Source organism: Myotis nattereri (genome assembly GCF_964212035.1).
Source record: "Myotis nattereri genome assembly, chromosome: 10".
Taxonomy (NCBI): domain Eukaryota; kingdom Metazoa; phylum Chordata; class Mammalia; order Chiroptera; family Vespertilionidae; genus Myotis; species Myotis nattereri.
The window spans coordinates 34,170,434-34,185,498 of NC_138085.1; the positions used below are offsets into that span (position 1 = coordinate 34,170,434).

The 15,065-nt window shown below is 39.7% G+C and overlaps 1 protein-coding gene across 3 annotated transcripts in view; it reads right to left on the reverse strand.

Moving 5' to 3' along the window:
- The window catches only part of CTNNA2 (catenin alpha 2), a 1,107,789-nt gene that overhangs the window by 221,275 nt on the left and 871,449 nt on the right, over positions 1-15,065 (reverse strand). For all 3 annotated transcript variants that reach the window (XM_081101401.1, XM_081101400.1, XM_081101399.1), the window contains one exon: positions 3,706-3,858. In XM_081101401.1, coding sequence (XP_080957527.1) covers positions 3,706-3,858 — 153 coding nt within the window. The remainder of the gene's footprint in view (positions 1-3,705; positions 3,859-15,065) is intronic.

The window sequence follows — 15,065 nt, forward strand, 5'->3', positions numbered from 1 at the left end:
ACCAAATTGACCGAAATCGTGGAGTTTTTGACTTGGATTTTTAAAATAACTATCATTAATATACTTTTAAAGGAGATGACCTGATAATGATTCTTACCAGAGAACAGAAATCATTTTTTTTTTAATTTGACTAGAAAGTCTTTTAAAAAATGAACTCAATAGATAATTTCAGGGAAACTGTACACAGATGAAGACAGCGTGAGTGGGCTAGGCAATAGACAATAACCAGACATAAGCATAGCTAAGGGAGAAATTTATAGTCTTAAATGCATATATTACTAACATTTTTAAAAGGCTAAAAATCAATGATGTGGTCATTCATTTCAAAAAGTTAGAAAAAGAACAATAAGTTATGCCAGAAGAAAGCAGACAAAGGGAATACAAAGATAAGAGCATCACTAAAATAGTCAACAAAGAAAGTCTACAAAGCTAAAAGTTGTATTTCAGAAAGGATTATTAAATTGATAAACCTCTTGCAAACCTAATCAATAAAAAAAAAAAGGCACTGATTGCAATAGGAGGAATCGGGGGATGGGAGGGAAACAGTAATGCAGATTCTTGCACATTAAAAAAATAAGAAGAGGTACACAATTTTATGTCAAAAAAATAGAAAATGAAATGAAAATAACAATTTCCTAGAATACAACCACTAAAACTCACTGCCCTCAAAATAGAACATTTAGTAAAAAATAAAATAAAATCTGCAATTTTTAAACCTTTCCTCAAATATATACCCAGACTCAGATTGCTATATCATTGAATTTCTCCAAATATTTACAAAATAAATAATGCCCAGCTTACACATTCATTACTCCAAACAATAAAAAGAATAATTTCTTGCTCATTTTTGAAGGAAAGCAAAATTTTGACACCAATACCTCTAAAGGTGAATAAAAGACATAAAAATCATATAGTCGGCTCAAAGTCTATAGATAATGCATTTGATAAAATTCTACAGTACTTATTTGTGATTTAAGAAATTAATTCAGCAAAGGGGTAACAGAAGAGAACTAAAATAATCTAATAAAAGTAGCTGCAAGAAATCTAGAATACATAGTATTATTAATGGTAAAATATATACATCTTCTCACTGGGATCTAAGAGTTACAAAAATATCTATTATCACAATGATGCTGAAGGTCTGGGTAGTGAAATAATGTGAGGGGGAAAAAAACAAGATATAAGAATTGGAAAAGAAGAAATACAACTATTATAATTCATAGACAACACAATTGTGTGCATAAAAAATCCAAAAGGATATAGTCAAACTTTTGGAATTTGTAAGTGAATTTACCAAGGTCAATGGATATAAAATCAACACATGAACAAAGTTTTTCATAGACAAAGACACGTCCAGAAAGATGCCCAAATCCACAGAGACACTTTCAAAATTAGGAAAAGGGTGACTCTCCACCTAGGGCTCCAAGTTCTTTTCATGTATGCATCCGCAATGAGGCACTTACTAATATTTAAAGGATAAGCTACAGAAATTCTTTTGTTTCCAGTTCCTCTCTAATCAAACTGAGGCCTTGCCACACCCTAACCCCTAGGTCTACCTGGACATCCAGACATTCTAAAATGTAGCTGACTGTATTGACCTTTTCCCCCATCCCCAAGACCCCGTCAGGGGCCATGAAGGGAATAACTGAAGAAGGTAGGGCAGCAATTTTCTGGGATGTGGGGCCCAAGCTTTCTTTCTGTTCTGCCACAAGCTGAAGATCAAGGATCACTCATAGTGGTTGGATTTCCCTACAGTGAAACCTGCGGATGGGATGGGGCAAAATGGTGATGTGTCCAGGGTCTACCACAGGAGAAGAGAGAATGAGCAGTCACGAGGGCTATTGGCCCCGGCCTCATATTCCTACAGGATGTCAAGTCTGAACTCTACGTATTATCTGTAAATGAGGCTGCATACAGAATTACAGAAACACAGTAACAGTCTTGCACAATAAAAAAAAAAATATGACAGGACTGGAAGTAGGAGATATTTATCATGTAACTTTAAACTACATCCCTTTCTTTACCCACGATGCCCATAACACACAATTCATTGGTGTTTTCTAGAACTTCTGCAATTGTCTCATAAATACTGTAAATATATCAATGGGATACTATGCACGTTACTACTATTATTTTATTACACACGACTATTGAGAACTTCTGTAGCGTGCATTCAGCATTATTTCTTTTCCTCCTCTTTGTCCCCTCCCACCTGGCTTCTTCTTCACCTTCTCTTTCTCAAGACATGGAAGTGGCCGGGGCTGCCAAGGACAACCCTGGAAAGACTCTGGATTGCTCAATGGCCAAGTGACCTCTCAGAAAATGTGGGCAAAATATGAAGGGTAATGGAGTGCTTCTCTCGTAGGTGGGGACCGAGCCAGAAAGACTCCCCTGATCAGGTAACTCTGACCCTGTTTTAGCTCTAGGCTGGAGTTGCATGAAGACACTAGGGTTATGGTAGAGGGTTCAGGGTCCCACTACTTTGGACTAGGCTTTTGCACATTCGACTTGCTGACTGCATTCATGCGTGAGGACACAGATGGCGTCCCAGAGGACCCGGGCTCCCGCTGGGCCCGATGCGGAACATCCTGCCGCCTGCTGTCTCAGCCCCAGGCAACGGTTGTGCTGGCCTAACCAAACTCAGCAGGTACGCAGGGTACAATTAAATAGGAGCACAGCCTGTCGCTCACTCCAAGAAACATGGAGAGGATTTCACATCTGATGAGCCTAGCCAGAATTTAATTTTGCCATCCTAAGAGGGAAACCATTTTTACTTTGAGCTTGCATTCAACTTGTCTGACATTTTGAGTAATTTTATTTGGAATTACAGTGGGGACACACCTGAGATTATTGTGGTGGTGGTGATGGTGGTTGGTGAGTGCCCTGAGCCTGCAAACATTTGGACCCGCCCCTGATAACTATTTCCTAAATGTGCCAGGGTCCTCGCCCTCCTACAATCTTTTTCTCTAGCACACACATCTCCTGCTTAACATCTGTCATTTTCCATGTCGCTGCACATCACTAAATCCAACCTTTGCCAAGCTGTTGGTTTTTAGCTCCTAGATTTAGACAGCATGGTTGTCATTTCACTTTTATTTTGTTTCCCTTGGGGGCGGAGAAAAAATACTTTTTTTTTCAATATCACACAGCACAATTTCCCACTTATAAAATAACTCCCACAGATGTCCCTAACGTATTCTGTACTTCTGACCCTGTACTTATACTCCTCCTACTGCCCCAAGATCCTTCAGCAAGACTCTGAACGTCTCTTTGGGGGAGGGAGGATTTTTTTCACACGTTCCTAATGTGGATTCTTGCACATCGAGGTTAGGAGTGTGGAGTGGAGAGGGGGATGCGGAGGAAGAAGAGGGAAAGGTTTAAACTTCCAACTGACAGTTTCTACCCCTCAAATTCAGGACTTTGGAGTGTTCCTTCTACTTCTGTTTCAGCCTCCGTCTATTGTTCAGCGATATTAAGAGACATGTTCCACATCATATTTAGTGTGTGGGATACTGAGAGGAGAGATGGCTGATAACCTGCTTCCTCCGAAAGGGATGGAGTCCTTAGAAAGTAAAGAAGAGAAAGGTTCCACGACGTTATTACTCCAGGAAAACCATAGAACGGCTGCCTATTGAAATTCCAGAAGCCACATGGAGAAAACAAACCTGTGGCTAACTCCCAGTCTTCGGGTCTCTCTTGCCTTACCTCCACCAGTTTGTTGGCATGTTCACGGAAAACCTGGGCATATTCCTTCACTTCCTTCTCATTCCCACTCTTTGCAGCCTCAATGAGAACCAGCAAAGGGACGTTGGTTTCCAGGAAAGAATCAGATATGTGATCCATCACAGCTTTCCGAAGCTACAATAAGCACAAAAACAAAAACACACACAATTAGGGAAGAAAGTGGTCTATTTATGAGTCTATTACTCATGTGACAGAATAGATTAAATTACTGCCCAGTAATATAGTTTTTCTAAACTATGCCCAGCTCCCATTATCCATTAAAATAATGTGTCAATTCTGTGGTGGTGTTTTTGTGGTGTGTTTTTTTTTTAAATTATAGTTGATTTTCACTATTAAATTAGTTTCAGGTGTACAACATAGCTATTAGATATATCTTATGAAGTGATGACCATAATAAGTTTAGCACCCATCATAGTTATGACATTATTGAATATACGCCCTATGTGGCACATTACATCCCGGGGACTAATTTTATAAATAGCAGTTTGTACTTGAGCCCCTTCACCTATTTCACCGCCCCCCCTGCTAATACATGTCAACTTAAAAGTTGAACATATGGCTGATAGCTCAATACATTATAGGCCCTCTCCCATCAATGGTCTGCTCTCATCCTTCATTGGCGCAAAGGTCTCCAGGATGTTTTAAATGGTGATAAAGTTCAAGGACTTGGGCTCTTTAGAAAAAGAAGAGATCTAGGCATCAAAAAGCAAGTGGGCAGAATTTCAGATGAGGAGTTGGGCCTAGAATCCACCCTGGAACTGGACCACTTTGCAGTCTCCTGCCCTTTCTAGATATATTATTCGTATTTGATGGAGGGGGAAACATGAAACATCTAACAATCTCAAAATGACTCTGCCCAGGTGCTATGGCTGTATAGTTACTGTGCTCCAGAAAGAAGTACTTAAAATTATTTTTCAAGGTAAGTAAGAATAAAGGACCCACATTTCTAGCATAATTACTCATCATTCCTACATGTTAAAACAGAAAGCAGGGCAGCTGCATGAAAATGAAATTTTCATGAACACTGAACCTGAAAAATGATCTCAAGCCTGGGTTGGGGCAGGGGCAGGGTGGAGGGAGGTAAAGGACGGGAAAATAGGGGACATCTGTAATACTTTCAACAATACCCAAAGAGGGAAAAACTGCAATTGTCCAAATGTACACAGGAAGAACACATCCAAATGTAAATAAACACAAGAGAAGATGATTAACGATGTGCATGTTTCCCAGACAAATATACCTATGCAGGAGTAATCAGGCAGATCTTTAGATAAGGTGAAACATAAACACTTGTATTGGTCAGAAGAAGAACTTTAAACAAAGTTCAGTTCCTTTTGCACTAATTACCATAAAGTATGTATGTGTGTATGTATAACTCAGTTTGGTTTACCTCCCAATTGGATTTGACATTTCACCACATAAAATATAGTAAACCTTATAGAAAGTTAACATTAATTAGCTATTCATTTGGCAACCTGTGCTAAAATACTGTGCAGAAATAATGTTGGTTTTTGGTGAGTTCATATGTCCCAGGTATATATAATGTGCCAGATATTCAACTAAGATTTTTGCATATTATACCATTTAGTCCCCACATCAACACTATGAGATACAGATTATTCTTATATCAGTTTTTCAACTAAAGAACATGGGCCCATCCAGTGTAACTCAGAGGTTGACCTATGAACCAGGAAGTCATGGTTCAATTCCCAGTCAGGGCACATGCCCGAGTTGCGGGCTCGATCCTCAGTAGAGGGTGTGTAGGAGGCAGGGGATCAATGATTCTCTTTCATCACTGATGCTTCTATTTCTCCCTTCCTCTATGAAATCAATAAATAAATATATTTTTTAAAAAATAATAAGATGGGACTTAGAAAAGCTAGGTAATTTATCTGCAATTTTAAAGTGGCAGAGGCCACGGTTAAGAAGATCTGAAGGGGACAGAGCAATGGCCACTTGAAACTGACCTGCCATAGCTGTCTTCCAGGACAGAGTCCCACATGCAGGAGAAACTATTGGGAGTGTAATCAAAATTGAACTTGACAGTGACAACATCGATAAAAGAAAGAACAGGTCTAGATAAAGTGGGGGAGATGAGCAGAGCCAGGCTATCTAACCCATCAAGCCACACAAAAATAACAGATGACAGAGCTCTGTAAAGCTAGAAGAGCTACATGCATCAAGCCTTTTTCTAAACCTTACGGAAAGATGGATTTCACATAAAAATGAACAACATAAAGTTATCAAGGTCAAACTCATATAAAGTTACTATAAGAAAAATGAGAATATAAAATATATCATCCCTATACACACTGAAAGCATGCCAGAAAGATATGCCTGTAAAACAAATTAAAACTGCAATCTACTATTTAAAGTAAATTAAAGCACATGAAGACAATGATATAAGATATGAGAGGACAACATAAATCAGAAAGAAAAATATCGTAGAATGAAGTCATGAAAGTCAAGAAAGAATTATGAATATAAGAAAAATCACTTGAAAAAGAAGACTAAACATGAATAAGTAAACACAACAGACAATGCTTTAAGAGAAAAGAAAAAAATTTAAAATAAAAAATAATCTATATCATAAAAGCTTAAGTGACCATTATGGCGAAATGACCAGAATGACCGGTCGCTATGATGTGCATTGACCACCAGGGGGCAGACGCTCAACACAGGAGCTGCCCCCTGGTGGTCAGTGTGCCCCCACAGTGGGAGTGCTTCTCAGCCAGAAGCCGGCTCACAGCTAGCAAGCACAGCAGCAGTAGTGGGAGCTCCCTCTCCCACCTCCGCAGCAGTGTTAAGGCGTAGCAAACCAAGAGGTAAGGAGCAGTGATCATGTGGTGGTAAGGAATGCAAGAGGGTGCAGGCCGGGCTGAGGGACACATCCCCCCCACCAGTGCACGGGCCTCTAGTCTATATATATAAAAGCCTAAGCAATTAGAATGCCAGAACGACTGGAACAACCAGAACGACCAGTTGCTATGATGCACACTGACCAAAAGGGCAGAAGCTCAATGCAGGAGCTTCCCCTTGATGGTCAGTGTGCTCTCACAGACAACCTCCTGCGGCCAGCCAACTTTCTCTGGTTCCTCCCCGCAGCCAGCCACCCTCCCGCAATCCTTCCCCCGTGTCCAGCAGGCCCCGGCCAGCAGCTGGCAGGAAGGTCCCAGCAGGCAGCTGGAAGGTTCTGATCAGCCCTGATCATCGGCCAGACCTAAGGACCCCACCCTTGCACAATTTTCATGTACTGGGCCTCTAGTTTTTTAATAAAAGAGATAAAAAGGATTTGAGAAAAGGTGATACATCTTGAAAATAGGCAAAGAAAATTCAAGATATGACTACCAGAGGTCCCTGAAGAAAAAAATCAAAGGAAGAAAACAGAATGTATACTAAAAATCATAACTCATGCAGCTATTCTTTAAAAACATAACATATAAATATATAAGCATGTTATATATTCACATAAGTTATATTATGTACATGTAAAATGTACATAATATATACACACACACTACATTTTGAAAAAAACATATCATGTACCTGAAAAGACTGACCCACAATAACAACCAAAATAACTAGACTCTAAAGAAAAAAAAAGGGGGGGAGGATTGTGAATTTAGGCAAGTAGAGCACAAGTTTTAAAAGGAAAAAAAATTAGATGATCATCAGACTTCTCAACAACAAAGCTACACGCTAGAAGAAAATGAAGTAATCTGTTTAAGATACTGAAGGAAAGAAAATGTGAGCTAATAATTTTATAACTAGCAAAACTGACTTTGAAGGACAGAGACACAGACAAAATTTGATCAACTTTCAAAAACTCAGAAAGTATTATTCGCAAAATCTTTTTTGGAGAATCTGTTATAGAATGAGCTTTAACAACCAAAATAACTAGAAAAACAGCAACTTAAGAACTGGCAGTGAGCATTAGATATATATTTATTTATAGAATTAAATATATGTTAAGTGGGAGAGAGGATAATATGAAATGGTTGTATAATCTGGCAATGAAGACATAGTACAACAATGTAAAAATGAGAAAAGATAGAAAATAGGATATACAAAACAATTTTAACTTCTTTATGTAATTTTAATAATAGTGGTAATAGGGATATTGCTATTCTAAAACTAAAAGTAGACTAAAGTAACTGATCAGTTATGAGAGTTTATTTCTCATCTCCTTTGTCCTTACTAACCCATGTGGAAGAAAAAAAGACAGAAGTTAAGGAAAAACCCTATTACCCTAAATCTAAAGTAGAAATATCGATATGAATACATAAAATTTGAAATTTGAAATTTAATTCCCCAGTGTGTCCAATGAAAAGGCATGAACAGGTTAGCTAAGTTCAGTAGCATTGAACATCTTGAAGTACAATTTTCCACTAAAACACCAGGGCTTCTTGGAAAAATGTCTGGTTCTAGGTTTTTTTGAAGCTGGAAATATGTAAAAATCTTGTTATACCAAATAGTAAAGAGCCATCAAAGACTACTAAGGTCATGCAAGAATAACTCTTGAGGCTTCCACTTGGCCAAATACTAGGCAATTTAAACTTCATTCAGATTAAAAATCCCAATGGGATAAAACCTTTAAATATCCTTAAATTCATTAATGTATAATGACTTTTAAAAAAAGAAATCAGTCACTTTCAGAAGAAAACAAAGAACCAATTAATTTATCTTGAAAAAAAATCAAGCATATATCTTGCCATTCCTATGTGAAGTCAAATTCTTTATAATGAGGAAAGTGTCTGTTAATAAATTTATTCAGCTTAACAAATGAAAGCAAAATGATAGACTTTCACCATTTTGAAAACTTACAGAATTTAAAAATTTAGACAATAGACATCAGTTATTGAAAACATCACACAAAAAAAGAGACAAGCAGTGCCTTATGATGACATAGCACATCCCCAGCTGCAGTGTTGCCAAAGGAACCAAATCTAAAACTGGTAGAGGCTTTGGATCCCTTTGGGGATTTACAGAAATACAGAGGGCAGAATAACCTGAAACTGAACCACACACATTTTATCAGCAAAATACAACCAAGGAAAACCTACAGTACAAAAAGTCTGAGTTTTGCAACAGACGAATTATAAGCCAAACAAAGGGATGCGGGGCGGGGAGGGGGGGGGCGGAGGGGGTGCACTAGATTGATACTAAAAGATGTATCCCCAGATGTGGGCAAAATTAAGCTATATCATCTAAAGATGCACATTAGGGTGATAAAACCATAAAAAAAATAAGAAAGTGAACACCTTAAGTGTCAGGATAGTGGTTATTTTGTTTTTAATATATTTTTATTTACTTCAGAGAGGAAGAGAAAGAGAGAGAGAGAGAGAGAGAGAGAGAGAGAGAGAGAGAGAGAGAGAGAGAGATCAATGATGAGAAAGGATCAGTGATCAGCTGCCTCCTGCACGCCCCCCACTGGGGATCGAGCCGGAAACCTGGGCATGTGCCCTGACCAGGAATCAAACCCTGATCTTCTGGTTCATAGGTCAATGCTCAATCACTGAGTCATGCCGGCCAGGCAATAGTGGTTATTTTGAAGGGAGGCAAGAGGAACCCAGAGGAATATCTAGGGAGGCAGCACAATTATATTTCTTGACCTTGGTAGTCATTGCAAGAGTGTTTGCATAATGATAATTTAATAAAGTATATACTTATTGTGTGTGGATTTCTTTATCTGTTTTTTATTTTATAATAAAAAGTTGAAATAAATTGATGTTCTTTTCCATTCCTATCTGCATGGAATACAAATCTGACACTTAAGGTGACCTGGGAAGCCGTGAGCTGAAGACGGCAGACCCCCACCCCCAATCAACCTGGGATCCTGAACACATGGAATTGAGCTTCCCAGTTACTTTCACTGGCTCAGTATTGTTACATAAGAGTGCAATTCTGCCCTGGCAGGATGGCTCAGTTGGTGGGAGTGTTATGTCCCATACACCACAAGGTTGTGGGTTCAATTCCTGGTCAGGGTACATACCTAGGTTGTGGGTTTGATCCCCAGTCAGGGCATATACAGGAGGCAACCAATTGATGTTTCTCACATCAATGTTTCTCTCTCTTCTTCCTTTCTCTCTAAAAAATCAATAAAAACCTATCCTCAGGTGAGGATTTTAAAAAGAAAAATAAAGAGTACAATTCTATTGTGTTGGAGTCTTTGCATATTTTAAAGTTACAGGAGCTGGTCTGCCCTAATTTAACTAGAACATGCGGTTTTGTTGTTACTCTTTTTTCCTGCCAACTCTGTCTTCTTTTAGGCTGTCATTCCTTCCCTCCATCCTTCCTTCTTCAAGTGTGGACCACAGGCCAGCGTCACTGCCATTTTCTGGAGCTTGTTTCAAATGCAAACCCCAAGCCCGATCCCAGACCTGCATTTCATTCAGAATCGCATTTTAATACGAAGCCCAGGGATTTCTCCGCACAATAGTTGAGGAGCACTGCTCCTCCAGAAAACCTATGGCATCACTCAAGTTCTTAGTTGTAAGCAAGAGAAACTAACTGTCAGGTTTAAACAGAAAAACTGTCCTGTTCAGTTCAAAGAAGGGATGAAACTTAGAAATGCTAGGATACCTGTGACTTTGTGTCATTAGCTCTTGACTCCAAGTCTTAGGTAAATGCACCTGATTATCATCTGGGTGAAATGCAGACCCGAACACAGGATCATGTGCCAGCACCTAGTTGCAGGGTGAAGGCAGCAGGTGTTGGGAAGAAAATGTTTTGTGAGAACAAGTGGTCTGGTCGTTTTAGCTTCTTACACCAAAATTCATATAATGAGTGATTCCCCTAACATGGAAAGGGTATTTAGATGCTGATTCAGAAACAAAAAATGGCCTGGCAGACAGGGCTCGGTGGTTGAGTGTTGAGCTTTGACTAGGAGGTCACAGTTTGATTCCAGGTCAGGGCACATGCTCTGGTTGTGGGCTCAATCCCCAGTGTGGGGCAGGCAGGAGGTAGCCGATCAATGATCCTCTCTCATCATTGCTGTTTCTCTCTCTCTCACCCTCTCCCATCCTCCCTGAAAACAATAAAATATATATATTTTTTAATAGAAACAATAATTCAGGTACTTAAGCATGGGTTGAAGGTGGAAAAAAATAGGTATATCAATAGGAAATAATTACAGTAAAGGGTTGCCTATAAGGAACAAGATCGGAAACTGTGAACTGGGCCCAGCCAGCATGGCTTAGTGGTTGAGCATTGACCTATGAACCAAGAGGTCACTGTTCGATTCCCTGTCGAAGCACATGCCAGGGTTGCGGGCTCCATTCCCAGTAGGGGGCGTGCAGGAGGCAGCTTCCATCTCGCTCTCCCTCTCTCTTCCTCTCTGATTAAAAATCAGAAAGGGAAGAAAACAAACTGTGGACTGGGACAAAAAAGGCAAATATACTGCAACATCTCCTTTCTCTGCCTGCATCAGACATGATTAATCAATCACAGCATTTTATTAAGATGAGCTCAAATATTATTTCATAATTCTTCTCAGCACAGTGTTCTAGGTACTGACTACTAATCAGTCCTATTTGTCCTGCAAGATGAAAGCTTCCTTTCTTTGCTGAACCTTCCCTGCAATTTCAGTCTTTTGGCACCCCAATTTTAGGTAGAATTGCCTCTGTGTGTCTGAGCACTCAGTGTCATCTTGACTTCCAGAAAGAAAAGTTAACACTGAAGTCTAGGCTGTGCTGATGATATTTAACAAATGTCTTGACCGTTTAACATCTGTCTTGTCATTTAGACAGATGTTCAGAAAAGTCCTGTTAAGAATAGCAGTATGTACTTCTTCACTACAGTGATGTAAGGCATACCAGCCAAGGTGAAATTCAGGGGTAGAGGTTGATTTTAGATGGGCCAAAGTCTTCCCATGAATATGGCTGCTCCAGGTTCTTCATGATTGCTGACATATTTTACCATATTTCCTTGAGCTTTAAAGAGATCAACCAAAGGACTTGTATACATGCATATAAGCATAACCAATGGACATAAGACACTGGGGGGTAGGAGAGGCCAGGGGATTGTCAAGGGCGGGGGAAAAAAAAAGGAGACATATGTAATACTTTTTGTAATACTTTAAGCAATAAAAAAAAGTGTTCAAAAAAAAATAAAGTGTACTTGTTATTAAAATTTTTTCTAAAAAAAGGAAAGCAACAAAGTTTCTGGGCCAGGTGCCATCCAGCCTAAGGGGCTTGACAAGAATTGAGCCTCATTAAGTCTTACAAATTTTGGCCAGGCTGAAGGTCCATGAAGGTATTCAGCCAGCGCAGTAAGCCACCCAACACCACTTTCACAAGTCAAGGCGCCATCTATGCACACATTCCACTGGTGACAGCACTGGTCACTGTTTGGGCTGAGGGTGGGAGCAGCAGGAGGGTGTCTATGAAGCTGGTGGAAGAGCACTTTCCATCACTCCTTTTGCTTTATGTTGTTTTCTTTGTAGGGAACAAAATTATTTAGTCATTCTGTTCATTATCCTGATGGCACTATCATCTCTGAAGCAAAATCATTTTAATTGGGATAATAGCTTTCTTTTCCTTAATGGGCACAATGACTTCTAAAAACAACCAAAAAGAACAGTTCATAAGGTATCATGCTTTTCTCCAGGCACCGCCCTCTCCTAAATTCAGGCTCTATGGGATTAATTAAAAACACAACTGTCATCATTAGCAATACCTATGCACATGACCCCAGCAGCAAACATAACACATGATGGTTTAGTTTAGCCAGACAAACAGTTCTAGCCCTTTAAATTTTTCCTTGAGGAGTGCTACCACATCAAGATAAAAATGAGAAACATGTCTTGCTGATGGAGTAGGAAGCACTGGGCAAACTGAGATAACAGTGGTATATACTAGTATTTATATATTTATATGTGACCCCATTCTTCACCTCTCCTCATATCCGTGCCCATTGGCATGGATCCCTGTAATGTCTGCCCCTATGTGGCATGCACAGGACCAATGGATGTTGGCAACCATAATGCATGCAGGGGTCTGAAAGGCCCATTCATCTTTGCACTTACTTGGTCTTGTTCTCTGACATTCCTGTGAGAAGGACACACCCAAGTTAGACTGCTTGTCCCAGGAGGAGGGGGACAAATGTGTTGAACAGAACTGTCAGTCACTCTATCAAGGCCATACAGGGTCAGTCAAGAGCTCACAATTGTTGGATGCAGTACAAGAGAAACCAAGAAGTTGGTGGGATGGAGGATGTATGCAGGAGGTAAGAGCTGACTGCAGCAGTGGGGCAAGGAGGAGAGGTGACGAGGAGGAGAGCAGGAAAGGATTGGAGGAAATTAATGTTTTATATTAATAAACTTCATGTAATGCTTATTTTGTGTCAGGCACTGCCCTGAAAACTTTAAACTAATTCATTTATTTCTCTCAAGAGAACTGGACACCATTTTCTCCATCTTATAAGGGAGGAAACTGAGGTAATAGAATTAGTCACTTGCCCACATTCACATGGCTAATACATAGCAGTGGCAGGATTTGAATCCAGGTTGTCTGGCACTAGAGTTCATGCTCTAAATAACTAATATAACACAACCTCTCCTGTTTCTATATTGTGCTGGCTTGGCATACATTATAGACCAATGGCAATGGTATATATGATGGCCTTGCCCAACATTCCAGGAACATATATGACCCAGCTGTCCTGGATGATGAGTGAAGTGCATAAAGAATTCTGGAAGCCTCTTCCCACATAACAGAGCAAAAAGAAGAAAGCCCTGGTTGAGAGGATGGAAAAAACAGCCTCGGTGTCAAACAGACACCACAAGCGAAAATCAGGGGTCCCACCAGAGGCAGAAGTGACATGGCGTCTTAAGTGAATCCCCATTCCAGGAGCTGAAAGTGACTGGCTGACTACTCACTATGAGAATCTGTGACTTCCTCGAGCTTTAGAATTCTGTCAAAAAAAGAAAAAAAAATGGAGGACTCATGGTTCAAGGTATGTCTACTGTGAAAACATATTGATGGTTGCTCTTCTGCAAAAATCTTATTATAGCTTATTGGTCAATTTCCCATTGTAAATTGTGGGATTTTCAACAAAGGCTCAAGCCAGGGGAAGTGACACTCCTCTGAGAAATGACTAGGATCCATTTCGCATACTTTGAAATTATAATTACCGTATGTGTGACAATCTGTAAGCGAGGCGGTAGCAGAGGTGAGTGGGATCTGCCTTCTTACAGAGAGAGTTTTGAAAGCTGTAGGTGAAGGTTAGTACTGTGACAATCTAGCATTCTGGTTTTTATTCTCATTTTTAAGAGTTTTAGGATTAAACCATATTCATTCTAAATATATCTACTTAATACATAGTCCATGAACACAGGTACATCCACAAGTGGGAGTCAGAGTCCTCAGCAGCCAGGACCGGGGACACCTTGAACTTGGTATATCATCCAGCAAGTGCAAGGACTCATGAATACTGCCTTCATTAGCTCATGGGCCCTGTGATTTGTGTCCCTGATGAAAAGGGGCACAGTTTGTGACCCCTCCAGTAAACAGGCAGTATAATTCCTCTGTAAACTATTAGAATGTCTTAAATAACCTTCCTACAAGCTGAAAGGTATAGTTAACACTTTTTGCATAAGATAGAAAACCAACATTTGGCTATCAATCAACCAGGACAGAAAGGAGTGACTTGACAAAATCATCTGTTAAGTCTGACAGGAGTCAAGAACACAAGGCTTTCTTCCAACACTTTAAACGTATGTGTGACATGGGAATATTAATTGTGTAAGACAAGATATTTAAAGGTATTAGCTCAGCACTACCAGTCTATTGTACCCAATTAAGGCTATTCGTCAATGTACAAACTGCATTTTCTTCAGCCAACCAAAAGGGATATAGTCGATGGATTGTACCCTATTCTAACAATTCACTTGCTTATTTCATGGGCGAGTAGAGTGATGAAATGATAGACTGAGCCTCACTGACAAACTCAAGGAGAAAAATAAGCGGCCTCAAAAAGGACCAAAAATGTCTGCCTATGCGGTGAGACATGAGGAGTGGATGGCGTATATTGAGACAACTTCAAATAGATGCTGCACAAGTGTTCTGCACAAAGTCTAAAAATCCACAACCATTCAATGAATATGAAAGAGTTCCCTGCAATAGACAGCACAAGAGAAAAATGGCTTCACCAGCCACCTGGAGTCTTAGGAGTTTCATCTTCGATAAGACTCTGCAGGCTGCATGTCCAATTTTAAATCTTTCCAATAAAGGACACCGCAGCGATTCTTTTTAATAGGTAGATGTCTGTTCTTTTGTTTAAACTTCTACTTTAGTGAGGTATAATGGACAAAATTGTAAGAT